The 27,142-nt window shown below is 42.0% G+C and overlaps 2 protein-coding genes across 8 annotated transcripts; both read right to left on the bottom strand.

Annotated features, from left to right (window-relative positions):
* Window positions 1–714: 714 nt before the first annotated feature.
* On the bottom strand, window positions 715–20,976 carry LOC122990287 (catenin delta-1-like). 7 transcript variants are annotated; one of them, XM_044363570.1, is made up of 22 exons: window positions 20,823–20,976; window positions 14,948–15,083; window positions 13,071–13,234; window positions 10,549–10,617; window positions 10,328–10,447; window positions 9,826–10,085; window positions 8,909–9,193; window positions 8,575–8,815; window positions 8,221–8,443; window positions 7,826–8,018; window positions 7,588–7,705; window positions 7,316–7,472; window positions 7,076–7,093; window positions 6,717–6,785; window positions 6,172–6,299; window positions 5,793–5,943; window positions 5,439–5,631; window positions 5,002–5,210; window positions 4,858–4,899; window positions 4,674–4,741; window positions 4,359–4,460; window positions 715–2,586 (listed from the first exon to the last, which is right to left on the bottom strand). In XM_044363570.1, exons 3-21 carry the CDS (start codon window positions 13,227–13,229, stop codon window positions 4,401–4,403), a joined length of 2,763 nt encoding a protein of 920 aa, XP_044219505.1. In that variant the 5' UTR covers window positions 13,230–13,234; window positions 14,948–15,083; window positions 20,823–20,976; the 3' UTR covers window positions 715–2,586; window positions 4,359–4,400. The 7 variants fall into 7 exon arrangements, with proteins under 7 accessions (XP_044219505.1, XP_044219506.1, XP_044219507.1 ...); XM_044363571.1 differs by lacking the exon at window positions 20,823–20,976 and adding an exon at window positions 19,997–20,713; XM_044363572.1 differs by lacking the exon at window positions 14,948–15,083.
* Window positions 20,977–21,842: 866 nt separating this feature from the next.
* LOC122990310 (myeloid zinc finger 1-like) lies at window positions 21,843–27,090 on the bottom strand. The gene is made up of 4 exons (XM_044363627.1): window positions 26,616–27,090; window positions 25,112–25,212; window positions 24,952–25,027; window positions 21,843–24,223 (listed from the first exon to the last, which is right to left on the bottom strand). Exons 1-4 carry the CDS (start codon window positions 26,908–26,910, stop codon window positions 23,415–23,417), a joined length of 1,281 nt encoding a protein of 426 aa, XP_044219562.1. The 5' UTR covers window positions 26,911–27,090; the 3' UTR covers window positions 21,843–23,414.
* Window positions 27,091–27,142: the final 52 nt, after the last annotated feature.

The following is a 27,142-nucleotide window of genomic DNA, read 5'->3' on the forward strand; positions in this document are numbered from 1 at the left end:
ACAATCACATTTCAAGTCAACATTTAAAGGTACTGTGAGAAATTGTGACTGTTTGGGTCACAGGCTGACACATACTACACATCATGACCTGACTAATATCAAACTTTCACACTCTGATGTGCACTTAACGCCCTCGTGATCCAGCAGCTGCTTTTCAATCTGTGTTGGACACATTTCAGGCATACTGGAGACGCTTTCGTGTCCTCAAACAACCCTCGTGCGTTCCTTCTTCATGTCTAGAGCCTGACAAACACACACCCTCACACACACGTACATGACGGCTCAGCAGGAAACCTGAGACCACAGCAAAGCTGAGAATGTCAACACTTAACAGTGTTTAACTGTGCTGCGGAGCACTTTGTGTTTATGCAGGCACAGACACACGACCTGAGCACAGTTTGAGTTCTTAAGTTGGGGCATGAATGTGTTTGCAGGGAGTTGAAAAAGGTCTGGTGACACAAGTGACTTCACGGATAAAAAGCGTCGATAATCAGTGCATCCGAATAAACAGGCCTAATAGAGCGCGCTGTTGGGGAGCGAATATCTGACATAGTGTCAAATTTGAGTGTATGCCATTTGCCTTAACGAGAACGAGGGGATGACATTACTCAGGCGGACAGAGCGTCGCCCTTTAATTAGACATGTTTATCTACACGATACAGCAGTTGTTCCTCACCTCACCACACCACACCACATCAATCACATGTCACTTAATCTTGTCTAAGAAAAGATCTTTATTTATAAAAAACAACAGTATTACCAGTTACATACTTTACTGAAAAAAGCAACTTCTCAGAGCCAAGGCAGGTATGAATGTTACATAATTTTACATGGATAGGCAACATTACAAATATACTATGTATGTGGAGAGTAGAAAAAAAAACAAAAAACAAAAACAAAAACGACACAAAGATGATTGGTCTCTTTTGCCATAAAAACAACTCAGCGGTAAAACAGGGACTAAAAAGTGGAACAAATTGCATAATGCTCTCAACCACCACTCCCACACATACAAACCCCCGAAATAAAATACAAACAAAACCAGACAAAGTGAAATAGGAATAAAAAAAAAAAAAAAAAAAGACAAAACGGATCACTGATCAAAATGTGCTTTTTGTCTGCCTCTCAAATTAAACGTATCTCTCCCAATCTGTCCAAACTCGAGTCTCCTCTGAGTGAAGAAGTCTCCCAAATTTGTGTTTTTCTTTTGTAAAAAACAGCACAAAACACACATCAATGTGCATACATGAGTGGCTACATTGCAAAAAAACACAGCAAGTAGTGATTTTTTTCTTTGATAAATGGGAATTGAAGAGGAGATGATTATTCCACAGTCTCTCTGAAGTGTTTTTCAAGCAGGTTGCATCTATAGTGTGAATCTTTAACAGTAGAGTCAGGGATTTTATCACTTTAAGCCGCCATAAGACAAAATGTGTTAGTGGTTTTTGTAGTGTATGTTCCCAGCTTCACTTCCTACTACCAAGTTTGTTATACTGGTCTGGTCAGCTGAATCCAGACAGGAAAGTTAAAACACAGCAGCGTAAACTCATTTCTTTCATATGGGGAGAAAAAAAAAAAAAAAAGAGTTGGAAATTAAGGTTTTAAAACACAAAAAGAGGCAGCTGGTACAAAAAAAACTAACATTTAAAAAAAAAAAATAATATCGTCACTGGAGTGGGAGCGCAAGATTAAAAAACAGACAATATGAATGGATGAAATGAACAACATGTGGTCTTATGGGTCTGGTCCGTGCACACACACACACACACACCCACACTCATTCAAAAAGGTCCATATTCATTTTCCACACACACACACTCACGGCCACAGGTTTACTGTATGACAAATATACACACACCTGCCCTTTCTTGTCTTCTTCTGTGCCCATCCCAACCGAGAGAAAATAATTCTAGACAGGAAAATAAATCCTATATAAACAACATTCTCAATCTACAGGGCGGCCGCGTCCCGCCGGTACGTCCAAAACCTCCCAACAATCCCAGTACAGGGACGATTTAAATTAATGAGCCAAAACTAATGCAGTCATCCCATTTTTCTTTTTATATATACAGTATATACCCTACATAGAAGTCTACGTACAAATTCAGGATGCGGGTGTTGGCAGCAAAGTGTCGACCAAGACAAAATTTACCAAAAAAGATGACAATAGCAGGGAAAAATTAAAAAAAAACAAAACAAGCAGGATGACAACATCAGAATTAAATGATTGTCAACAAAAGTGATTGCCTTTACAGAATAATTATAATTTAAAAACAAACGGAATATATTTCTGTTGCTACAATGAATTTGTAAAAAGTAGGTGTGTAATGTAATCTGCACGCGTGTGTTGCACCTCGCTTTTTTTGCCTGCAACACACAACCACTTTCTTTGGATGCCAACCCTCATCTTCCTAGTCCCATCTGTCTGGTGGTAGAGAGAGAAAAATAGAAGAAGGGAGAAGGGGGAGGAAGAGGAGGAGGAGGAGGAGGAGGAGGGAGAGAGTCCGTGCATCTGGATCTTCTCTCCTCAGTAGCAGTGGTAGGGCAGGGACGGCCCAGTCTGGGTGATGCACACTATCAGTTTTTCTGGAAGCAGAGAACGACACGTTGATTAATTAGTCGGAATAAAAAGTAGAAAACATAAAATGTGGGTAATTTACACGATAAACACGGAGGCAACACAAAGACTCACTCTGTGGTATAAGTATGGCACAATGAACAGTAGTGCTGTCACAATAACCAACTCTCCTATAATATTTAAATATAAAAATTACATTTAATACAGATCAGAGTAAGTACTGAACTGTGTTGTCGTCTTTTAACAAAGTATTTTGTGCCTTCTGCCATCAGAACATGTGTAGGAGGGAACAAGTTGAATAAAGTGTAGGTTGGCAGATGAAGTACAAAGAGCTTTTATAAACACAGATACTCTGTGAATTTACAGCATGTGGAGATAAAAAAAGATCAGAGTAAAAAGCAAGTTGTGTTCAGGTCAGAATCACCAGACCACAGCAGCAGACCTGATCAAAAACCAAGACCACATCAAATCTTTTCCTTCTACAGATTAAAAAGGTAAAAACAACTCCTGCTAAATGCTCTATCTGGAGTGGAGGAGTAACGCAGATAAAATTAGCTGTGAGGAGGAGAGAGTCAACTGAAGGTTTTTACACACATCATCTAAAAGATAAGAAGGTAACAGTGACTAGATAATATCTAGAAAGTAATGATTTGTAGTAACTGCATTCAACAAGAAATCAGCAATGGATTAGAGTAAATTCCCCGATACTGCTGATAAATAAGTTTGTAAAATAATGACAACCATTCGTATCATTACTTTGCTTTTTCTTGTTTAACCCCCAAACTCTAAACCTGATATGAAGTTAATCAATAGCAGGCAATAAGTCGTCTAATACCAAACGCACAAAGAATCAGATAAATTAGATCTGTTGATATTCTGGTGTGTATGTTGTTGTAATATCCTGTTCAGCCACTAGAGAGCACAAATACTGCAGGTTTAAAAGCACAGACAGCAGCAGTCTAATGTTTGATCCTGGATTTTAGTCATTTAACAACATTTAACGGTAAACAACAGCTGACCACAAAAAACAGAAAATACGCACTGAACATCATGTCAAAAAGCCCTGTGCAAAAGTTACAAAGCTTAAGGGATTCATTTTGTGATATTAAATTACTTTTTTCTTTGATGCCATGTTACAGTAGTCATGATATTTTTTAGAGCAGCAACAAGTAATCGATGGGCAACAATTCCGATATATATATATTTTTTGTAATAGTAAATGGTAAAAATTCACTGATGCTTGCTTACCAAGTACAGTTTTCATACTCTATGATAATAAAATTATACTTTTTAGATTTTGGACTGTTAGTCGGACAAAACAAGACATTCTGAAAAGTAACTGTGGGCTCTGGAAACTTGTGATGGATATTTTTCACAATTTGCTGAGATTTTAAAGACCACACACACAAAAAACGATTAATTGAGAAAATAATCATCGATAATATGAATAATCACTCCAGCTTTGATATCAAAGTCTAATTCTGGTATTGTGACAACACTACTGCACAAACAAAGGTTATTAATCTTTATTATCAGCCTGGGTTCATGTCTACTCTGACACACTGACACAATGCACAAGGAGCACCTTGCAGCATACTATACCAGCGTTTACACGTCACATCAGGGTATCATATAGTTAAATATCAGTACAGCAGACCTCAACCAGTCTCTCTGTACACAACGTAGACAAAGACCAGGTTTCCCTGAGGGTTTGAAGTTGTAAGAAGACAAAGGACCAGAGCTCAGAGTCCATGCAGGACGAGAGGTGAGTTGGACATACCATGCTGTTACATGCAGAGGGGGGTAGAGGGGAGGGGGAGGGCTAACCATCGTAGGAGTCCAACAGGGGCAGGGAGCCCTTTCTGCCCCCATACACCCCTCGCTGAGAGACAACCAGAGAAACAGAAGAAGAGAGAGAAGAGGGAAAGAGGTAGTGAGTGTTGAGAGAAGAAAAATGTCAGTAATTGTGAGGTTTTAAAAGGCTGCAAATGGAAACAGGTTAAAGTCAGGAATTCTTTCCAGCGGTGCAGGCGGTCAGGGGTTAGTGTAGTTAAATAAGCAATGTGTGAATGAGTGTAAGCTTGTTAAAAAGTACCGGTAAAGTGTCTGTGGTCTCATCCAGAGTGTGTCTCCTCTCCCTCTGGTCCAGTGTAGAGTAGGCCTCTGAGAAAAGATGACAAGAATGAGAAAAGTTACCCCAGATGTCATCTTAAAAACACATTTTCCATAAGTTTGTCTTGATTAAAAAAAAAAAAAGCAGTGATGTTAAATGTACTAACCAGGGCCAAGGTCATTTAGTGGGATCATGTCCCTCTTTTCCCCTAAAATAAAGCAAAACAGAGTCAAACAAAACCAAAAATCAGCTTTTATCAAGTCTTTTCCTTCTGTAAATGATCCCGTCTGTAATCATTTCTCACACAAACCTCTGTCCAGCAGCGGCATGGTGCTGTCTTCATAGGTGCCGTTGGCTCGGGTGCTCGGGCCGTTGGTGGTGCTGGTGGTGGGGTTGAGGTTGACCATGAAGTCCGTCTTCTTCCAGCCATCTTTCTCAAGAGGCCGACGTAGCTCCTTGTGGGCCCAGACGAGCTGCAGCACCTGACCGGCCCCCCGCACCTCACGATCGGAGCGCTTGCTGTAGAGCACAAAGAGAGATGTTCATGTTAGTCAGTTCAGTAGCAAAAAAAACAGTCAGACACTTAATGTCTCAACATTTAAGAGCTAATTAACTTAAGCACTGCGTGATTAATAAATTAAGCTTGTTTTTCAGTGAGCAACAAGCTGCATTCATAGCTGTGAGTCATGAGAGCAGCAAGAAAACATACTGGAAGCACCATGTTTCCCCTCTGTATTCTTAGCTTACCCGTCCTTATTGATAAGCACCAGCCTCTCAATGCCCTGCGAAGCTCGAAGGGTCTTTGCTGCCTCCAGACTGTTGCCTAGCACCTCGGCGAGCGTGCTCAGTACAGACACGACCGTCTCCTCTGATAGAGTGCGCCCAGACTGGCTCTGGCCTCCAGGGAGGTTGGCCACAAGATGAGGCACTGCATGCAAACCTGCAGAAGAAACACAGTTTGGGTATAATAAAATCCAGATTTTCACAAACATGCAAAGACTAGGAAGCATAATAAACTTCATTATCATCCAGCAAACTCAAAAATTAAAAGGCATAGTCTTTGATATAATACGTGAGTTTTATACAATCCAACAATCGTACCGAGCAGTTCACAGTTACGGTTGTCGATGGCAAGGTTCCTCAAGGCTCCGGACATCGCCCGAACCACACGGTCATTGCCGTGAGCCAGTAGCTCTGCCATCATGGGAAGACCCTTCTCCAGACGAACCGTGGCCCGAATATACCGACCATACTGGAGAACAAGCACACCGAGAGGGAGTAATGAATATCATTTTACATCAAAGGTTTCACTCCAGTAAGAAAAACAACACAGCTGACTTTAACTTTTTAACAGAGACAAACAGCTGAAGGTCATTCAGATTTGATTTAAGACTGTGACTTCTCTTGAGAACATTACTACTATAAATTATATTTGTTTTTTTTACAGCACAGATAACATTAGTTAAGCGGTAGTACTAACCGTCCACCGGCCTGCACACAGGTTCTGGATGGCGCCGGCAGCAGCCTCCAGGACTGAGGGATTCTTGCTCTCTCTGAGCAGTGATGTGTAAACACGAACCACCTCCGGCTGGAACAACAGCTCATAACCTGAGGTCAGCAGAAAGAGAGGGTGTCAATTTAGATTTACAGAGTTTGGCAGACATTAAACTACACTGCACACAGATCAAGTCTTTATCATAAATCACTAATAGCTGAATTTTCAGACTTGACCATCCTGAAAGTTTATTAAATATGACTAAAAGCAAGTAACACAGTCAAAGTAACACTTGAATACCAGTGTAGTGTGATGGAAACAATATCATAAAACATAAAAGAAACCCACTTAATCTGGAATCAGATTTAATCTTTGTACGGGAAAGCAGCAGGTTTCATTTAGCAATTTCACACAAAGACTGACAGCCGCACACAGAACTAAACAAGACATGAGGGGATCAGATAAGCCTGCAACCTGACAGACCGTTAAATAATAAATGACTCAGAGGAAAAAGGAAAAACCCCACACACCTTTGGCAGGTGTTGTCCTCTTTGGAATGTCAACTTGATCTCCACTTCCATCGTCTCCATCCTTCTTTCCTACAGACAGAAAAGGAATAAAACGAAGAGGTAAGATTGAGCTGAAGAACTAAGAAAGTAGTGAGTGAAGTGGGTTGAGATGAGCATTCACGTGTAAAATGCGACCATGCAACCGGTGGAACAAGCACTGTGACCATGCAATGTCGTCTGTGTGACGTCAGGTGATCATGCCCATGAACTGGATGTGAATTCAACATTATTAGACATTCTCATTTCTTTAGTGAACAACATTCTGCGTTAGTAAGATGGCTGATAAGTGGTGAATAGTTTCACCAAGAGGACAATCTTACCTTTGGAAAACCACTCATCTAAATACAGAAGAGAGACAGGAGGAAGGGAAGGAGAGTGAAGAAAGAAAGGAGAAAGGAAAGAGGAAGGACGAAGGAGAGAGAGAAGAGGAAAAGGAAGGAAACAGTGGTCGAGTGTGAAAAACAGCAACAGGTGCTTCCGCCACCAACAAGCTCAAACCCAGCAGCAAAATCTCTCAGACACTGTGCAACTTGAACCAGTAAAAGCCGTCTGACACTGACCTTTGCCCTTTCGAGAGCCAAAGCAGCCACCTTTGTTGGCGCCAGGTGCGGGTCCCTGGTTGAGGGGCGCGGCCTCTGCGTAGCGCTCACAGCTGGGGACCTCACGGTGAACCTGATAGGACAAATTCCTCAAGAGGCAGACGCAGTTCTCCACCAACTGCAGGAAGGGACGAGATGATCAAAAGGTGGAGTTAGAAATGTTTGGTCTCATGATTAAAAAAGGACCAAATATTGTAATCCAGTAAAAGTAGCTTTGAACAGTGAACAATTACCTTATTATCCACATCTTTGCGGTTGATCTGTGATTGGACGACGTACATGAGTGAATCCACCAATCCTGTACACTCCCTCAGCTTTCGCCTGGCCTCGCTGCGTTCTGAACTCACATTCCTGTTGAAGAGAGCAAAAATTTAAAAAAAAAAAAAAAGGTATAATTTCATGTTCTTCTCAAAATAAATCTCTCCGTTCTCTTCTCAGACTGTGCTTTCCATTCGTTGATCACTCTTGTACCTAAGGCAGCCAGCAGTGTTGGTCAAGGCGGTCTCCCACTCCAGATGGCGTGGTTTGCAGCTCTCCTCTCCTCCGTTGCTCCCTCGCTCCCAGCCCGAGTGGGGCACTATCACCTCGTCAGCTAGGGCGTGCAGGGCGTGGTCCACGATCTCCATCTTTACAGAGTCGTGGGATGAGAGGTTCCACAAGGTTCCTGGGATGACAGATTAAATGTCGTCACTATCAGTAAAACGGCATATAGTTTGGCCCCTAAAATAATAAAATATGACCGAGGAATGTCCGAAGGTCTAACTGGTTTCTCAATCATTTCCCTCTTTTGTATATTCCGGTATTTAATGTCTGCCGATTTGACGTGAAATCAAAAGACTACAACTGCTAACAAACAATAGTGATACCTGTGATAGTGTCAGTGAGGTCCTGGTCGTGGGTTTTCCTCAGTAACCTGACCAGAGCTGGCACTCCATCGCAGTTCTTGATGGCGATCTTGTTGTCTTGGTCTCGTCCATATGAAATGTTCTTTAGCGCTCCGCAGGCTGAGTGGTGCACATCCTTGCTGGGGTGGTCCAGCAGTGACACCAAGGCTGGGATTCCCTTCAGGCGACGCACCTCTGACTTAACCTGGACAAACACACATAAAAAAAAAAAAAAAAAAAAAAAAAATCAAGGATTTGCCAAATAGACAAAATACAAAAAGATAAACAACTGTGCTGTTATACTTAATTTAAAAATGTGACCGTTGGCTCGCTCACCTTGTCATTTTTGAATGTGAGATGCTGGAGGAAGGCAGCGGCGTTGGTCTTGACAGGGTCCAGACGGTAGTTCAACATGGCGATCACCTCCGGCAGCTCTGGCTGTCTCCATGAAGTAGGAGGACCCTTCCTCAGCGTGCTGTCCAGTGAAGCCATACTCCCCCTCTCCATCGTCATGGGAACGCCCCAGGCATACGGATCACCTCCTCCCATATCACCGTCCAAAGTATCCTCACAGCTCCTGCATGTGGCACGAGGAGATGAATAGAAAAATATTTGTTAGGTGCGTCACAACTAAGATGTTCAATATTATACAATCCGCTTAATGTTTTACCTGAGTCTTCGTCTGTCCATAGTACCACCGGGGCCGGGTCCAAGGCGTGGCATAGTGCCGTAACCTCCAGGGTGCATGGGTGGAGGCCCCATGCCGTAGTCATCATATCCCACGCTCCTCTGGTCATCCTCAAGCCCGTAGTGGCCGTGGCCATACCGCATCTCCATGGCTGAGCCCATGGCCCTCATTCCCCGGCCCACCTGGGGCTGTGCTGCATAGGGGTCCAGCTGCTGACGGCTCGGGGCCCGGTAGCCAGAATCCAGAGTCCTGTAGCCATCGACCGGCCTGAAGAAAGATGTGATAGTGGGTGAATCCTGCTTCTGACCAGAGTTCAAGTGTTGGTTTGAATGGGGTAAAAAGTTCTAGAAATAGTCTACAGTAAGTATAGCTTAGTGTACAGTTAATATGGTGTTGACTTCTGGCCCTCTCGACCAGAAATTCTGCTCTTGTCAGTCTCAGACTTACTTGATGATTAGAGCACAAAGAATAACTTTCCATAAAGTGAAAACAAAAGGAGGGAAATCATGTGGTTTAACCACTGAGTAAATATTGTAGTGGCCAATATTGGGGAACTGAAAAACAATTGTAGAATTCTGTTTCGCAAATATACAAGGTTTATTTTAGGTCTTGAGTCATTCTGGGGTTAAAGAGTGATACGAATGTGTAAATTAGTTATAGATCCAAGTCTGTGTTAACAGTGACAACCAGGGAATAATCTGTCACAGCTGACATTCAGGTTTTAATAGTTCAGACATGGGTACAACACACATTCCTACTTCTTGTTTGTGTGTCATAGTGGTATAAATGTGACACTTATGATAAAAAGGCTTTTTTATACACTGGTAAAGATAAATGATTACTGTGTAGTTCATTAGGATGAACTGACACCATATAACAATCTCGTAAGGGTTCTGTACCTGTAGCGGTCGTCCATGTGTGAGCCCCTGCTCAGGCTGGTGTACGCCTCAGATGGTGGAGTCTGGTAGTCATTATAACTCATTACAGGGCCGTAGTGGTAGTTCCTGGGCACTGTGGCGGTGGGATAGTCTCCTCCTCCAACCTGCCTATACGGACGGTCCAGTGTGGCGCTGTAGCCACCCATACCCGACACTGACAAGCCCCCGTCGATGGACATTGAGTCGGAAGGCAGGACTGTGCGTGAGATTGGTTTCTTCATCTGAGGGAGAATGAGATGGGGTGGTATAGCAAAATGTATTTCTGATAAAACAGTCATAGGGAATTTCCTGAATTTCCCAGTACAACTGAAAAACTACTTTCTCTTCTGTGTCTTGCTTTCTCTTTCGTTTTTATCTTGATAAGAAGTAGTAAAAAATAGTTGCCTCCATGATTCTTATCCAAGCCTTGGCAGGAATTTTTAAGGGTCTGATGATATCTTGGAGCATGTATCCTATCACCTACCCCATTGTCTGACCGTCGTGTGGTTCCTTCTTCAGAGAAGACTGAGTGTACTTCCTGGGAGTCGTCCTCCGGTGTGTAGCTCTCATCTAGAGCGCCGTGTGCAGGGTCAACCATCCTGTACTGTAGCACAAACCCCATGTTTAAATATACTATACTTATTGCAGAAACAAATAATGATTAAACTCAGGTTTACTAGATAAATTATATCCAGAATCACATACCTGTGTGCCGTTAATGTATGAGTCAGTTAGTTTCAGTCGTTCTATGTCTGCATCCCCTAAACGCCCGTTCTGTAATAGCAGAGAGAAAGACACACGACTGTGAAATACACAGTGTAAAAATGATAAATTATATCATGCCACCAACAGTTTTACTCAGACAGTAATACAGGTGAGGTTGAAAGCATGGATTTCCAGTCACTGCCGTCTACTTTCTTACAACCACCCAGATGATTTTACAGCTGCTGAAGCACATTCTGTGCTGACCCAACCGTCCCTGTATGTTTATAGCCTGTGATTCACTGCCAGACACCAGGGAGGACATTTTGGAACGTAGCCAGTCATCCTCACACCCGCCTTCCTCCTCCTCTCATCTGTTACGTCATCAGTGACTGTCACACTGTATAAGCTTGGCACTTTCTACCTCATACTCTGTATCAGCAGTAGTCTCAGGCTCAGTGACGTGAACATAACACAATTGGGCTACTTTGGAAATCTTTTTCAGCAACTGTTCCACCACCCATAGATACTATAAGTTCAGTAGTTATGTGCCAATACAAGTGAAAAAAAGTGTTACAAGCCATGTGAAATGGCTTCAGTTGAAGTAGCAGGTCTGACTGCACTTCATGTTATGTCCACAAGGAGGCAGGGCTGTTATCAAAAAGCAATGGGAAGTACAAATTAGATTTACAACAAGAAGGGCACACTTCCTCTCCAGCTGGTCCTTCCTATAAATCACCATTTACTCACAATTGAGTCCTACTTTTGGAGAGGTGCTCTGAATGAAAGGCTATAATTGTCATCATCATCATAGTTATTATTGTCATTATTAGAAATAAAACACTCACAGCACAAGGCCAAAATCTTTCTTAGCCTTCATCCTCCAGCCACAACACACTAATCAAATACTTCCAAGAATTCACAAAGTCAAAACAGAAGATCTAATCAATGTCAGCAAGTCCTTTAAGCAAGAAAAATATTTAGGGACAAATTTGACACTGTTATGTTCTCTCAGTGTACAGTGCCAAGAGCTGGAAAAGATGCTTAAACTGGCAATCCCTGAATGCACCGTCTGACCTTTGGTGTAATCTGACAGCGTAGCGACAATGGCTCTGCTGTAGTCACCTAACCGAAGTTTAACTCTCCCTGATGGTCAAGTGAGACTAAAAAAGACAACAAGAAGGAGACAGTAAAACTGTGTCCAGCCAACCAAACAGCTCAGCAGAGTTAAAGTCTTAAAACTCTCAGAGCAGTTTAGCTGTTCAACTTAAAAAAAAAAAAAAAAAAAAAAAAAGACAGATTCAGCAACATGGCACAGAGAGATAGAAGGTCTGGGCGATATAGTAAAAGATCCTCGGTCACGGTGGTTATTTACTATTGCAATATCAACAAAAATGTGGAGGAAAATCAATTGAGTTAACGGTTTATACATAAAATAATCAGGTGGGAATGTTTTCAGTTGAGGAAGCAAGTTAAATACCTCACAGATCAAAGTACATCAGTAGAATGATGAAAAATAATCATATGAGAATCAAATTTTGCCTTATGAAAGTCTTTCATTTGCCAATAAAACTGTCTCATAAAACCACACATATTAAAGTGATATCACAGTATAAACAGTATGTCAAAACCTCTAATAGTAGAAAAATAGATACTGTCTGAAGGAATACATCATTATGTTGCTCAACTCTAACACATAAGCTGTAAGACTGAGTAGAAACATAAAAAATATAAGTAATTTTATCAAATAATTGAATCAATGAGCTTGCAATATCATGCATCAGGTCAATATATAAAAAGAAACTTTCATGCAGAGGAAAACTTAGAATATAACAGGAACAATATAAACAGGAAATGATGAATTAAAGAGTTTTTTAAATGATTTAAATGAAAATAAGAGACAAAAATCAATGTATTAAAAGAAGCCTGTTCATTACTATACACACTGGATGCTGGGATATGCGACACATGCACGACAGATGACCCCATTCCATCACACGACATGCTGAAGCAGAGGAGGGAAATAACTGAGATTCCACAGCGGGAACTGATGAAAGGTGTATATATATGTGTGTGTGTGTGTGTGTGTGTGTGTGTGTGTCAAATGTATCCGGTGAGTGAAGGCATGCTGAACGTGTGTGATGATGACCGTCTCAGGCATGTTAGAAGTGTTGAAACTATGTGCAGGCACGGACCCATATGTTTACAGATGAGGGCTGAAAAAGACAGATAGACTTGCGAGATACAGTATAAATGCAGACAGACGTTTAACGGTGACGCACACACACACACACAAACTGGCCGAGCGCTGGTGGAGAGGAGGCCGGGACGGAGGCAGAGACAAGTTTTACTGATGGGTGGGCGGATGCCAGAGGGAGGAAAATGATGCATGAATTCACAGGGATCCGGATATTTGGAGGAGTATTAGCTATGTGGTGTTGAGGAAGATGAAGATGGAAGGTGGTGGTGGGGGGGCTATGAGACGCTTTGGACGGGGATGTTATGGTTTGTTGGGGAGCGTTTACCTGTGTGTGAGGGAGGGGGCGACCCAGCGCCGAGGGGCTGGTGGCAGGGAGGCCCACTCTCCTCCTCTCCTCCTCCAGCGCCCGGGTCAGCTGTTCAAACTGCACCTCCTGCTCCCTGACCGACTCCAGCAGAGCCGCTGCGCTCTCACACTGCTCCATACACACTACACGGCCCCAAGGGGAGAGAGGGGAAGGGAGGGGGGCGTTACACACATCCATACAGCCTCATACACACACACACACACACACACTACAGCGCTGTCTAACAAAAACACAGACACAACTCTTCAAACAAAGTATAGAAAGGATCCGGAGGATGCCAGCTTTTTGGGGTCTGACATTAAGTAGGAAGCTTAAGCCTGATTTGTCTGCTGACAGATTTTGTTTGGTGGCTGAAGCTCGGACGCCTTCTTGGAAAAAAGCCTTCCTGGAAAGCTATGGGCACTGTAGGGATTACATAACAGTGGCTTTGCCCTCAATAATGAATATATAGCAGTTACTACCACTGTAAAGACATATTTGTGGTTGAAACTCAGACATGAACACTTCTTCAGATACTGGGGGTTTTTTGTACGTCTATTCCTTTGAAAGCCTGTCATGGCGTAATGATTCATTCAATGAGGTTTTTTCCTGGCACACAGACTTTAAAAAGGCGGCTGTCTTACTCAAATTTCATGCCACTTTGACCAACACCTGTCCACATAGCATTGATGAAACTAGAGCTGAGACAATTCGTCAAATGACAGACAACTATTTTGATAATTAATCATTTCAGTCATTTTTCAAGCATAAATGGCAAACTTTTGTTGGTTTCAGCTTCTCATATGTGAGGATTTGATGTTTTTCTTTGCCATATATACTAGTAAATTTAACATCTTTGGGTTATAGACTGTTGACCATGTAAAAAAAAAAAAAAAAGCAATTTGAACATACTGTGGGCTATTATAATGAGGATTTTTCATTATTTTCACATCCTATTTTATACAGAACGATTAATTGAGAAAACAATCTGTAGATCAATAATGAAAATAACTGTAACCAACAGTATATCACAAGAGTCGTGTTACACTGTGAACTATAAGCCCTACAGTTATTCCAGGTTGGTGACACATGAAACAACATCTCAGAATGAAAGCTACCAATTATTGCCATTAAAGCATAATTCACTTGACTAGCATGCTGCTGTAAATTTATCTGGTCTGACAGAAGTACGGACGATGGAGGGGAGACTCTTTAAAACCCTGCTTACTGCATTGACCATAAATATTGTAACATATTGATCAACATAATGTGGAAATGTTTATTGAAATATTACATTTGTCTTTAGGACCATCCTCTAAATGCAGCTCAATAAACTCATTACCATTCGATGTATGCATGGTGGGGTTCTCTGGGCTTCTGATCCTCTCAGACAACACAACAGAAAGTACTTTCTTAAATATGGTCGATGGACAGAGACTGATGTTTTCAGATAAAACCTCTGCAGTGTCTCTGTGTGTGTAGACTTTGCAAAACAGCACTGACGCATTGCTGCAGCGCTACTAAAAAACCTTCTCTTAAAAAGTCTACAGCATTGTTTTCTTTCCACCATTTAGAGGAATATGAGGAGTTAAGTCTGGAAGCCTGGCGTAGGTCTAAATTTAAGCTATCCACGTTTTCTGTGACTGGAGCACAATTTATGATAATACAGATGCAGTATCTATAGAAAACTGAGGATGAGGCCTGTCTCAGATTACGAGCAGCACTTTTTGTACTTTTAGGATGAAGCTTAACACGATACAGTCCAGGGAGAACTGCGCACTTCTCTTTATGGTTTAAGCACAACAGAAACACACTGCAGAGCCTCACATCAGAGTCAGAAAATCTGAAATACACACCTTCACCTGTGGGCGTGGTTTGTTAGAAGAGGTGAGAGATCACGCCAAGGTCAGAGGTTGAGCTCTAGTTGCTCATGGGTAGAAGGTCACCGAACCACCGAGCCCAGAAACAGGAGGATCGACAGGGAGGAATGAACTGCAGAAAGAGAGAGAGAGAGTGAAAGATCGAGGGAAGAAAATAAAAAGAGAGGGAGAGATGTTTTAGCGAAGGCACCCCTGTTTGAAAAACAGCAACATAGTGAGAATACCGTGCAAGTGTGTCAACAAGGATGTGTTTGCTCTGTGTGCACAAAAAACAGCGAGACACAGACACGGAGGGAGAGAGAGAGAGAGAGAGACATACAGTAGCACCAGCCTTCAGACACACCCTGTATTTATTCAACATTTGGCCTGCGGACGGCAGCTAGCTGCGGGAAGTCGACCAACCTCAGCTCTTTCTGGGTCAGAGAACATTGACTGTCAGCATAAACAGAAACAGTTTTAGAAACTCTAACATCTTCCAAAAACCTCTTTTTCTACCAGACCTTCTTCTCTAATCAGTCTACATCTACCTCTGGCCCGACTGTCAGTCCGCTACTCCTGTTCTCTCGACTTAACTGCCGACTTTATCCCTCCCCCTCTCTCTCTTTGTTATCTCGGCTGTGCTCCGAGTAAAAAGACATTGTTATATCAGAGCCAAACAAGTGGAGACTCAGATCCCCTTATCAGTGGATACAGCAGCAGCCTGGCTCCCTGTCAGGCCTGGCTTGAAAGGTGAATAAACTCTGTTGTTTTCCCCCCAACACACACACACACACACACACACACACACACACACACACACACACACACACACACCTGCAAGACCAGTTAGACAAGTTTGAGGAAGGTTGACCAATTTCAGTTTCTCAATGTCTCCGTCTGTCTAGCCAACATGCAAAGACACACGTTTCGAAACAGGACCCGCAGTGATTTGGGGGGGAAAAAAAAGCAGGAACCTGTATTTACATTTCAAGCAGCAGGTGTTTATGTGCACAACAGGTAGAGGGTTCACAAGTGCAAATAAAAACATGAACAAAAGGTGTGATGAGTCCAACAGGCGAGAGGTAGACGACTGACTCACAGTTTCACCTACATCAGATTGTGCAAATTAAGACATGATAAGATGATATCACAGTTTGAAAAACTATTACGCCACCCTTAAGCTGGTAAAATGACTGTGCAATGGCCGTTTCTGTTCCTGTACGTGTGTCAAATGAATGATTAACACACACACACACACACCCCCCCGTAACTTCCAGCTTGGGGTGTGCCCAGTGTGGGAAAAAGGGGAGGGAAGTAGGATGGCCGGTTGACCTGATGAGAAAACAGGGAGTGGCTGAAGTGCACTTAGCAAGAATTTTTAAAACCAAAACCAGGATTTGCATGTGGGATAGGAATGACCGACAGGAAGACATGATGTCATACACATACACAACCCTTTGCTTAGTGGTTGTGGCGGCCCAGAGCCATAACCTCCCACCTGAGCAAATCAAAAACCGCTGTCCTGTACCACACATGCCTATATATGGTCACAGCCAGGACAGGCCTGTTATTACAGACAGACAGACAGAGATGGGCAGAGTGTAAGAGCGGAAAGCACATAAAACGAGCAGAAAGACAGGCATTGAAAAAGACTGAAGGTTAGCGAGAGGGTAAAGCAAAGCAAAAGGGGGAAGAGATAAGGAAAGGAGAGCTGAACAAAAGATAAAAGCTAATCTTGCATTCCTAACATTGTCTCCAGCCAATTCAGCACAGCAGCCCACCCACTCATCCACTGCACTTTAAAAAAAAAAAAAAAAAAAAAAAGACCTTAGCAGGACTCTGTGTTTACTGCACTGAGATGCAGCATTTCAAGGCAAAGTTACCCGTCACAATGACCCAGAGATAAAGAAACAGAAACTATTTAATCAAATCTATACTAATCTGGCATATTTCCATAATTTGATACCTCATATAAACATTGTCTCACTCCTTATCTTGTCTCAGACACAGCAAGTAATTATCATTAACATGCTACGCGCTATCTTTTTTTCAGTAATGAGCATAGCTGTCATTCATGCAAGATGAATTATAAACTGCGAGTGATATTTCTTGGCAAGTGTACTTGGGAATGTGTGTGTGTGGTTTAACCGCAGCCAGAGGAGGGAATTTGCAGCTGTCAGTCCGGGAGGTTGGTGGAACAATGAGAAGTTTGTTGCAACTGAGAGCACGAGCGCAAGTGTGAAAAAAGTTGGACAGCAAGGAGGACATCCAGTCAAGCGTGCAAAAGGTCCGCATCCACATTTGTGTGCATCTGTGTTTGTGTGTGTGTCTGGGAGAGAGGACCGGGGGGGGGGGTCGAGCTAATGTCGCCGTATTAACACTCATGACTTCTGCCCCTCCGCCTTTCACAGCTGTTAGTTTTGGCCTTGGAAGTCAGCGGTGAGTTTCGTTGAACAATGAAAACAATCAGTGCTGTCCCATCACCACTCCCCTCCCTTTCCCCTTCTCCCCACTTCCTGAGAAACAGGATGTTATGGATTCTACATCAGAGATGAGTAAAGGGACGCAAGAGCTATATTGGTTCGCCAAGAACCATTCTCCTCACCAGGACTCCATATACACATAAACCATGAGAGCATATAGGATGCACACTTTAATAAACCACCCATGGATGGCTGGATTCCTCCTTTAAGTGGTTCTGCATTGAAAATCCCCCACGGTCGATATGCTGATCATGCGACCACAAACCACTTCCCTTTTTTGCTAATATTATTGTCCGTATACTGTTTTCGGTTCTGCATTCATAATCTTTCGGAAGTAATTTTCTCTTATGGCTGAAACATCACATTTTCATCTTTTGGTTGTTTAAGGAAGACAGCCTTTCCATAGTTTAACAACTGAATCAGCACTTTCTTGTTGATTTTTGTATGAAAAGATTAGTCGATAGACAGAAAATGAATCAAACAATTTAGATAACAATTCACCTGCATCGCAAATGTGAATATTTTGTGGTTTATTAGTCTTCTATGATAGTAAATTATAAATATGTTTGTGTTTTGGTCTCTTAAATGGGCAAAACCAGCAATGTGAAGACATCACCTTGTGCTCTGGGAAATTATGATTATGCATTTTTCACTCTATTCTGCCATTTAATCAAGAAAATAATTGTTTGTTGCAGGCCTAATTTTTTTCTCTAAGAAGACAAAGGCTGAAACAGAAAGAAAGAAATACAGCAACAACACAAATCTTGAGAAAAAGAACAAACTGGTAAAAGATAAAAACATCTTGGACTGTCATGCACGCTGATCTCATGTCTTCATTCACTACATTTACAGTAAGGACAGAGTAAGCACAGAGTAAAGGGTCATGCTCTGTTTTCCCAACATGATGGCAGCAAAAGTTCAAAATGTCAAGCAGGGATGTAAAAGGTCAACGATACACACACACACACTCCTCAAACATCTGATCATGCCCTTACACACCACGAGTCACACAGCTCCATCTGATAGCGGACTGTCAGTCAGCATGACTCACTCAACTCTGTCAGAAGACATCTGTGATCATATGAACGTGTAACCAACAATACAGCCTTTGTGCACGTAATGAAACACTGCTTCATGAAATAAGTGCCTACACCTGCCATCAGTAGCTCCCTGAAACAACACAGTCACTGTCAAAATGCACATCTGTTCACGCACCTCTAGGTAACCTGATGCTGAAATGTGTGTGATGGCACCGGCCGCTTGTTTAAGCTGAGCGTGGCTTGTAATGGGATTGAAGCTTTAGCCCGCTAATCCACTTACCTCCTAACACATACACACACACAACGTTAAAGTGCACGCACAGACACAGACACGCACGCACACAAACACATTAGGTCGCTGTGGATTAACCTGCACACACCTCAAGAGAGCAGACACAATTGCAGCCGGAGTTGGGAGCACGCATCAACAGTCAAACAATGACTTGGAGACGAAGAAGCAGTCGGGAAAAGGCTGATAAATGGGTGTTCGGTGGCATATGGTGTTATTAGTGGTGGCACCTGCAGCACATCAGAGCCAACATCAAATCAGCTACAGACACATAACCCACACACACATACTGTGCAAACACTGTGGCGGAAGTATTCAGATCCTTTGCTTAAGTAAAAGTAGAAATACTGTAGACTACAAATACTTTACTACAATTAAAAGTCATGAATTCGAAATGTTACTTAAGTGCGTAAGTATTATCAGTAAAATAAGTATCAAAAGTACTTGTTATGCAGACTGGCTTCTTTAAGAGTGTTATATTATTATGCGTTTGTTTTTAAATCACTAACCAATAAAAGCATTTTAATCCTGTAGTTCATCAATGTCGAGCCAATTTAAGATACTTTAGGGAATTAAATAAGTGTATCATGTGTTTTTTAAATAATAATACACTTTATTTATAAAGGCACCTTTCACACACCAATGCGGCTCAAAGTGCATATTGCATTTTAAAAAAGAAATCTAACTAAGAAAACTAAAAAAAACTAACTATACAGTGGTAAATAAGTGTAGTGGAGTAAAAAGCATAATGTTTTCTTCTGAAATGTAGTGATGCAGAAGTACAAATTAGCATAAAATGGATATAAACAAGTAAAGTTCCCTTAAATTTGTACAGTAATGTTTACAAGGGGGGCGGCTAGTTAACCTGTTCAGTCTCTCAGGCTGACAGTTATCCACACCCAGGTATTTCCCTACCAAAACATGTTCACACAAGACCCACCCAACAGGTTCACAAACTAACAGACCTAAAAAAAACAAATCCCAGCCTGTGTGACAACACACCACAACTGGACGACCACCACCCTAAAAAAACGAACTCAAATACACAAAACAGGACTGACAAAAGAAAAAAAAAAAAAGAGTTGAGAGGTTTACGATTACCTTTGAACTACACCTTAGTGAGAACCGTTAAGGTGCTGAAATCTACTTTTTCCCTGATAGAAAGACGGTTAAAGACGAGGCAACATGATAAAATATCTATGTTAAAGCACAGAAGATGTGCACATCTACTCACTATGTATCTATATGGTGTATCTGTATGTAGTCACGTTGTCATTTTCCCCGTTGAACTCATCCAAATCCCGTTTTTCCTACCAGCCGTGAGCCATCCGGAGCCGCTAGCAGTTAGCTAGCATTCCGCAGTTCTGGCCAAATAGCACAGACTGTCGTGAACTGATTTACTAAAAAAGAGAGAGAAAGAAAAAAATCTAGGGCAGCAGCACCGACCAGAACTGGCAGCATTAACTAACCGCCAGCTGAACAACAATGAGACGCCGGTATAAAAAAAACGAGTCTCTCAAACAAAGACACACGCATTTGAGCGTTGAGTTACTCGGTGGTTGTGCTAACGTTGCCCAGATAAATGACAATGTTGGAAATCAAATCAGCCACAGTTGGTGAGGAGGGAAAAAAAAGCTCGACTCTGCACCCGTGTGACCTGGTTTGGCTGTCTTGCTACGTTAGCATCACAATAACCCACATACACACACATAGCCGACAGCCAGGCTAGCGTGTTTAGCATAGCAAACACAGATTAGCCCGCAAGAGCTGAAGTTAAAGCGGCCTTTTTCGGGGCTAATTTACACGATATTCACGGTATCTGTCGCTATTATCGCGTTGAGTGCGAGGCTTTCTTGTGTTTGCTATCAAGAGTGAGCACGGTAGAAAACATAGCACCGAGAGAACTTTAGCTTCGTTAGCTGCTCGGTGAGTCGTGTTGGTGATCTGTCGATGATGTGACCACTCCTTGCCAACGCTGCAGTGCACCCACTATCTGTAGACATTAAAAAACACGGCCTCCGCTATATTAACCATCTGCTAACACGTCTTATTTTACTCACCTGTTCGTGGTAAGCCTGCCCCCGACTATTCCGTTTTTTAGTGTGTTTTCTCCCCTCTTTTTTTCCCCCTCCTTCCCTGGCTTCTGGGTCAAGCTCGTTAAAGACGAAGCGACATCACCGAGTTTTTCTATCAAAGAGAGGGCGGGATCAACAAGCGGCTTTACCGTAAAAAAACACACACGGCGCACGCAGAATTCCTCCTCTCATACAGGTGTTCGCCACAAGTTGCAGGGCGGGCCCCACAGTCATTCAGTAGTCAGCTGAGAACTCACACAGCCACCCTAATGAAACACACGCTGACCGGTATGAGCAGGAATATGACTGGGAATCTGTAATAACTGCTGGTGCAGTACTGGAATAAGCCCCTGCGCCCTCCTCCTCCTTTCTCCTCCCATTCGTTTCCGCCTGCAGCTCCCTCTCCTCTCCCTCACATATACACACACTGATGTCATTTCATTGATTGCCCAAGAACAATAGCCTGAGAGGAAGCAGCATTTCTTGGGGAAGTACAACAACAGCATTCCTCATCAACGCGACAAAACTTTTGGCACATAAAACCACTACCAGTGACCATCACCGCCTCCGCATACACCCGATCAGTAGCAGATTGCTCGTGATCAGTCACTGTTATCACTCGATTAGTAAGTCATGCATGACAGTACTTCTAAAATCCCGAGTTTAAGTTGCAGACTTGCAAGTTTTCTCTCATTTGTAAGGCTTTTACAGTAATTTTTACTGTTTGTTAGTGGTTATTATGTGTCTAACTTCATAGACTTTCGGGTGAAATCCAAGTTAAACAAGCAGAAACTCTTTAAACAATACTTTAAGTGTGGGCAGGGTGGAAAGAGGAACAATGCAAGGAATTTCCCCCAGTTTCCTCAAGAGTCCCCCCCCATAGAGGCGCAGTATGAGTAAACCTGAGTCTAAGCAATCACTGGGAACAAAAACAATGCTGCACTCTAGAGGTGCAAACTGAAAGAGCCGTGTGTCAGACGTTCAAAGAAAAAATAGATAATCAGCTGCTGAAAAATCAGTATTTATTCATAATTGCATATTCAGACTACAAATCCACACACAGGAGTCCACACAAAATTGATTATTGCCCAGTCTGGAACGATAGGGAAGTACAAAAAGAGGAAAAGAGAGCTGCAACAGATGACACTGGAGGTAGTTTGCTTTTCAAATGAAACACACACACATACATACATACACACAAAGAAAGAAGGGTAGATTAATGTTCAGATTAATAAATCCAGGTCTCAAGTTTTATCAGTGTTTCTGAAAGTTTCTGTCAACCGTGTGATTGCTTTTACCTCTGCAAACTTTTAAACCAGTTTAACACTCTTTAACACTTGATACTGTACCTTGTGTTGGGCGATATGTCAATATATACATGACACAATAGACATTTGTCAGCCATATTATAACTGGATTTTTCCACACTGTGTTTAATTATTTGTATTAGGACGTGTCTGCAAATCTTTAAGGCAATAATGAGTTGACCGGACTGTTGAATCAATGTGATGAAATACCTTAATTTGCCAGAAGCAGATATTCCCATCAGGTTATTTTTTTTATCTATAAACTGTTTCTCAGCTGTTAGATATGAACTGTGTCTTGAGTTTACAGAAAATTGACTAAATCACAACATCACTTCATATATCAAATATCACACTATATTGATATCACGATATAAAACTACAACAGAACATTTTGACCCCATAAACCAGCCTTAACTGTACCATGCTTTCCTTTTCATTTCAATGTCACGGTCAGTGTTTCTGTCCATTTCTCTGTAACAATAATAATAATAACAATAATAATTATTATTATTATTCTTATTATAATAATTATAATAATAATAATAGGCACCTGTTGTATACTCAGCCATCCAGTTGGGAACCCCGTCTCTGACCCGCACAATGTTTCCCTCCAGTAACATGAGGAATGATTCCTGTGGTTTAAAGCTTGCAAGCATTCACGATGTCAGACAAGTCATTAATACAAAATTATTAATAATGAGAGTAATTTTCACACTGAATAAATAATGTTGAGAGAAAGTGTTGAGCTACAGTTGTATAACAGGCAGATTTTGTTAGGTCACGGTAAGAAAAAATGAGCATTTACCAAACTAGCATGTAATTAAGGTGATGTGATGTGAGGCATCCGAGTTTGTTTTCTTTTCAGACAGTATAAAAAGATCATTCTGGCTCTCTCTCTCTCTCTCTCTCATAGAGGGTTAAAAATAAAAAAAGGCTTTGGGATTTTTAAAGCTTAATGTACTTTTGCTGGCTTTCAAAGAATGCAGGTCTCATCATATTAAACAGAGATCATGCTTATTTGTGCCCTTATTTAAAACCAAAAAAGTTGATTTTACTAGGAAGTTGTCAAGATATACATTAGTGTACTTACAGATTATTAAGTACATTTCAACCAAGACACTAATGACAAAACAATGACACGCTGCCAAAGGAAACACATTTTCCCCCAAATACATCATTATGACATAAGAAGAGTCAGTAAAAGTAACATGCTGAAAAATGTTCTTAAAAAAAAAAAAAAAAATCCAGATTAACCCTTTAAATCTTTTGGTCAGTGAACCTCGTTAGTGTTGTGTGTGATCATGTGTCTGCGCAGGTTGCTCGGGTTGTTGAAGCTGGCGGTGCACTGAGAACAAGTGTACGGCTTCTCTCCGGAGTGAGTCCTCAGGTGGATCTTCAGGCTGCCGTTCTGCGTGAAGCGCTTCCCGCACTGCGGGCAGGCGTACGGCTTCTCCCCGGTGTGAATGCGCATGTGGATGCTCAGCGTGGTCTTGTTGACGAATGATTTGCCGCACAAAGAGCAAGGAACAGGTGACTCTCCGGTATGACTCGCCCGGTGCACAATCAGGTCTTCGCGGGTGACAAACCGCTCGCCGCAGAAACTGCAGTCCAGGGATTTGTTGATGGCGTGAGGAAAGACGGAGCTCTGCTGCTGGGAGAACTGGCTGACGTGACTGGGATGGCCTCCTTTACCGTCGGCTCCTATTGATGTTTTTATTGCAGGACTCAATGACGGTACGCTGATTTGAGTGGAATGATTCTGGCTGTTTCTAACCAGTCCGACACTGTTATCGTGCATCCCCCTCATCGGGGGTCTGTCGTTGGCACCAGAGGTGAAATTTAGGAGACTGTCGTGGGTGACGGAGTGGTCAGGAGACAGAGAGCTGAAAGCCTGCAGTTCAGAGACAGTGAAGAGGGTGTCGCTCTCCTCCTGTAGGGGCCCTTCCCCTCGGCCGTGAACGCTCACGATTCTCAGCTCTGCGTTATCGTTTGTCAGGCAGGAGGAACCGGCAGGCTCTAAACTCTGAGTCCCAGCAGCAACACCACCCTGCGTACTGTGATTTCTGAAGTCATCCTGACCTGAAATGACAAAACAACATTTTGAATCAAGGCTGATGTGCATAAAACATCAGATTTTGACTCGCAACTCCAAAAAAATCTTGTGAAAAAGGGCACCATTTATATACAGAAGCTAAAGGTAACTTTGTACAAAGTGTAAGTGTGATTGTCAAGTGCTCACTAAAAATAACAGCACAGTAATGTCGACCCAACATGCCCTCTGCCCCTCAGGCACTGAATCTTTGAACAGATACTATGTGTCATGGATGAATCATGCCATTAATCATTATTTAATGCACTCTGTTGTAATTAAACCGTCTGAAAGTCTTATTATTTATTACTCATCGATATCCAAGATGACAACATGTTGAAGCTTGTATAATCACGTTTACATATAGAAATGATTACATTGACAACACCAGATATGTCATTTGAGATATCTGATATTATCTGATATACTATATTGATATTATCTGATATCATATTGATATCGCTTATAGCTATGAGCCATGGAAATCTACTGATATACAAAACCTAGAAAAACAAATTAACACTCTGGTTGACAAATTTGTTTATTACAAAGAACATAGCTTGTTATATCGGCCTGGATCTAGTCAAATTAAGTCAGCAGCCTCTGAGCCATTCTCAGCTGATTTGCATTTTGGAAGCATAGACTTGTTGTAGTTTGATTAGTGGTCTAACCAGCTCCTGTGGCTCACAGATTACATTAATAAAAACATCCTACTAACCTACAACTGGCCCACAGCCTCCAATGTCATCTTCATCTTTGATCAGGATGACATCTGGGGTGTCCACATCTGCACACTAACAATAAAGAATAAACACACATGAGCAAACAAAACTTTTCATTCATTTGATACTGAGAGTAAATGTATGAGCTGCATTTACCTCCACTGTCGTGGCAGGAGAGGAAGTCTTGTTCTCTGACTGCAGAGTAATGGGAGCAGCTTCTCTGATCGCCTTCTGAGCGACTGGTGGCTTTATGACAACTAGAGGAAAGCAAAAGACAAAATGTAACTTATGGTAATAGATAAACACCAGGAGTGAGGAGGTGTGTGATATCACTGTCCACAACAACAGAATTAAACAAGTTCATTAAATGCACAAAAACAACTAAATACAAGTGAGATTTTCAACATTGTTAGAAATAAATCTCTTGTGCATGACATGAGGAGGCATCTTCATGGTCCAGCGGTCTGAGGTATAACATCCCCAGTTCGATGAGGATGTTCATCTCATTTCATCCCCCCAGTGTTTCCCATACATTGATTTATTTGTGACAGCCCACCACAATATCAACATTGACTGCCACATATTGATTTTCTATTCTTTTTACTATTTAAAATGGGTAAAATCTTACTTCATGGTAGAGCTGCTCGCAGCGCATTGATTCTCTCAGCCCCTCCATGCCCCTCTCTCTCTTGTTCTCTCTCTCACAAACACATTGACTACAGACCCATCTGTGAGTACCCCTCCTCTCCGTGCACACTCTGAATCAAAACATGATCATGCGCAGGAGGAAGGATTGTTGTTGGCTTCAATCCGGAGTTCACAAATGGTTTGTATCATGAACACGTGATGCATTCAACTCTGATTAGTTAGTCTCTCTATGTTCTTAACACAACACTGTCAATGTCAGAGACCCAACTCTTCAAATAAGTTATTAGCAAGCATGTAAGGAGCTTCGCTTGTAAGGATAGCTATAAGTTAACGTTAGAATACAATGACTTTAGTCCATTGTTGTTATAGATATCTCAGAGGGTGTGAACACCACAGTTTTGCCAGTTTCTCTAACTTACAACATAATTAAAATAAGGGGAATGTTGCCAAGCTGAGGGCGGTCAGTGTATGTCACCCAGAAACTGAAGTCTCAACTAGCAATCAACATTTTCTCACATTTTATAGACCAAACGACTAATCGATTCATTGTGAAAATAATTAACAAATTAATTGATAATGAAAATAATTGTTATTTTGCAATTGAAAATTCCACAAACACAAAATATCTGTGCTTACAGATGTTTCAAATGAGCATTTTAAAAAGTCAGAAAGTCTGTTATTAGCTTTTTCCAACTGCAGTAAACGTTAGTCTCTCTATTTGATCAACTTATTGATCACCTCCAGGTCATAAACCATGACATTGTGACGTATGTGTCACGTGATAAGAAGCAGCTGTGATTTTAAACCAGTTTATTACTTATTCAGCAAATATGCTATATGCATTGCAAAAGAAATGTTGTAATACACTGTAACAGGAATAGAAAGCAAACAATTAGTAGTTGAATTATAGAAAAGTGCGTGTTCAGCTGTTAATTGGGCTGCAGGAGGAGGAGGAGGGCGTCAACGTTACTTCTTACTTGAAGTATTTTCAAGTGTGAAAGTAAATCGTTACCTTGTGATTTCGCCCGCGGTTTGGGTATGTTGGCTCTAATCGGAGAAAAGCGGCTCGCCGGCCGGTTACTCCTCGTCTGCAGCCGGAGGGAGAAGAGCTCACTCCTCATCACCTTCATCCTCATCCTCAGGGCTTCGTTTTCCTTCAGGCTCTGGGTTAAATGCAGACGCAGGGACGCCGAGCTCTCCGAGAACAGCTGACTGATTTCCGTCACCGCCGCTTTCACCAGCACATCCATGATGGACAGAAGCTGTGACTCCAGGTTCAGGCTGCCCGGCGGCATGTTTGTAGACATGTTTCACTCCGCTGCCGCCGATTATTGCGTTGGAAAAAAGCGCGACACAGTCGTTGGGTTAGCTTACAAAAGGGGCAACACAGTGGCCTTTCCGGTAGCATGACGCTGATTACCGTAAAACTTAGAGAGCAGAGCGTTGTGGTTTGAGGTTTTCTGGTTCACAGATTCTTACTGTTTCTTTACGGTGAGTGTTGATGTTTTATTTTATATCAGGGCTGCAGCTAACTATTAG

Source organism: Thunnus albacares, chromosome 10 (assembly GCF_914725855.1).
Source record: "Thunnus albacares chromosome 10, fThuAlb1.1, whole genome shotgun sequence".
In the NCBI taxonomy this organism is placed as follows: Eukaryota; Metazoa; Chordata; class Actinopteri; order Scombriformes; family Scombridae; genus Thunnus; species Thunnus albacares.

Bases quoted from the DNA above. Each gene is read 5' to 3' on its own strand.
- LOC122990287 (XM_044363569.1), bottom strand. From the start codon at position 13,289: ATGGATGTGTGTAACGCCCCCCTCCCTTCCCCTCTCTCCCCTTGGGGC. The intron at 8,816-8,908 runs GTAAAACATTAA...TGCCACATGCAG, and splicing joins ATGGACAGACGAAGACTCAG to GAGCTGTGAGGATACTTTGG. The intron at 5,211-5,438 runs GTAAGCTAAGAA...TGTGCTCTACAG, and splicing joins GTGCTTATCAATAAGGACGG to CAAGCGCTCCGATCGTGAGG.
- LOC122990310 (XM_044363627.1), bottom strand. From the start codon at position 26,910: ATGTCTACAAACATGCCGCCGGGCAGCCTGAACCTGGAGTCACAGCTT. The intron at 25,028-25,111 runs GTAAATGCAGCT...CTTTATTGTTAG, and splicing joins CTCCTGCCACGACAGTGGAG to TGTGCAGATGTGGACACCCC. The intron at 24,224-24,951 runs GTTAGTAGGATG...TTGTCATTTCAG, and splicing joins AGGCTGTGGGCCAGTTGTAG to GTCAGGATGACTTCAGAAAT.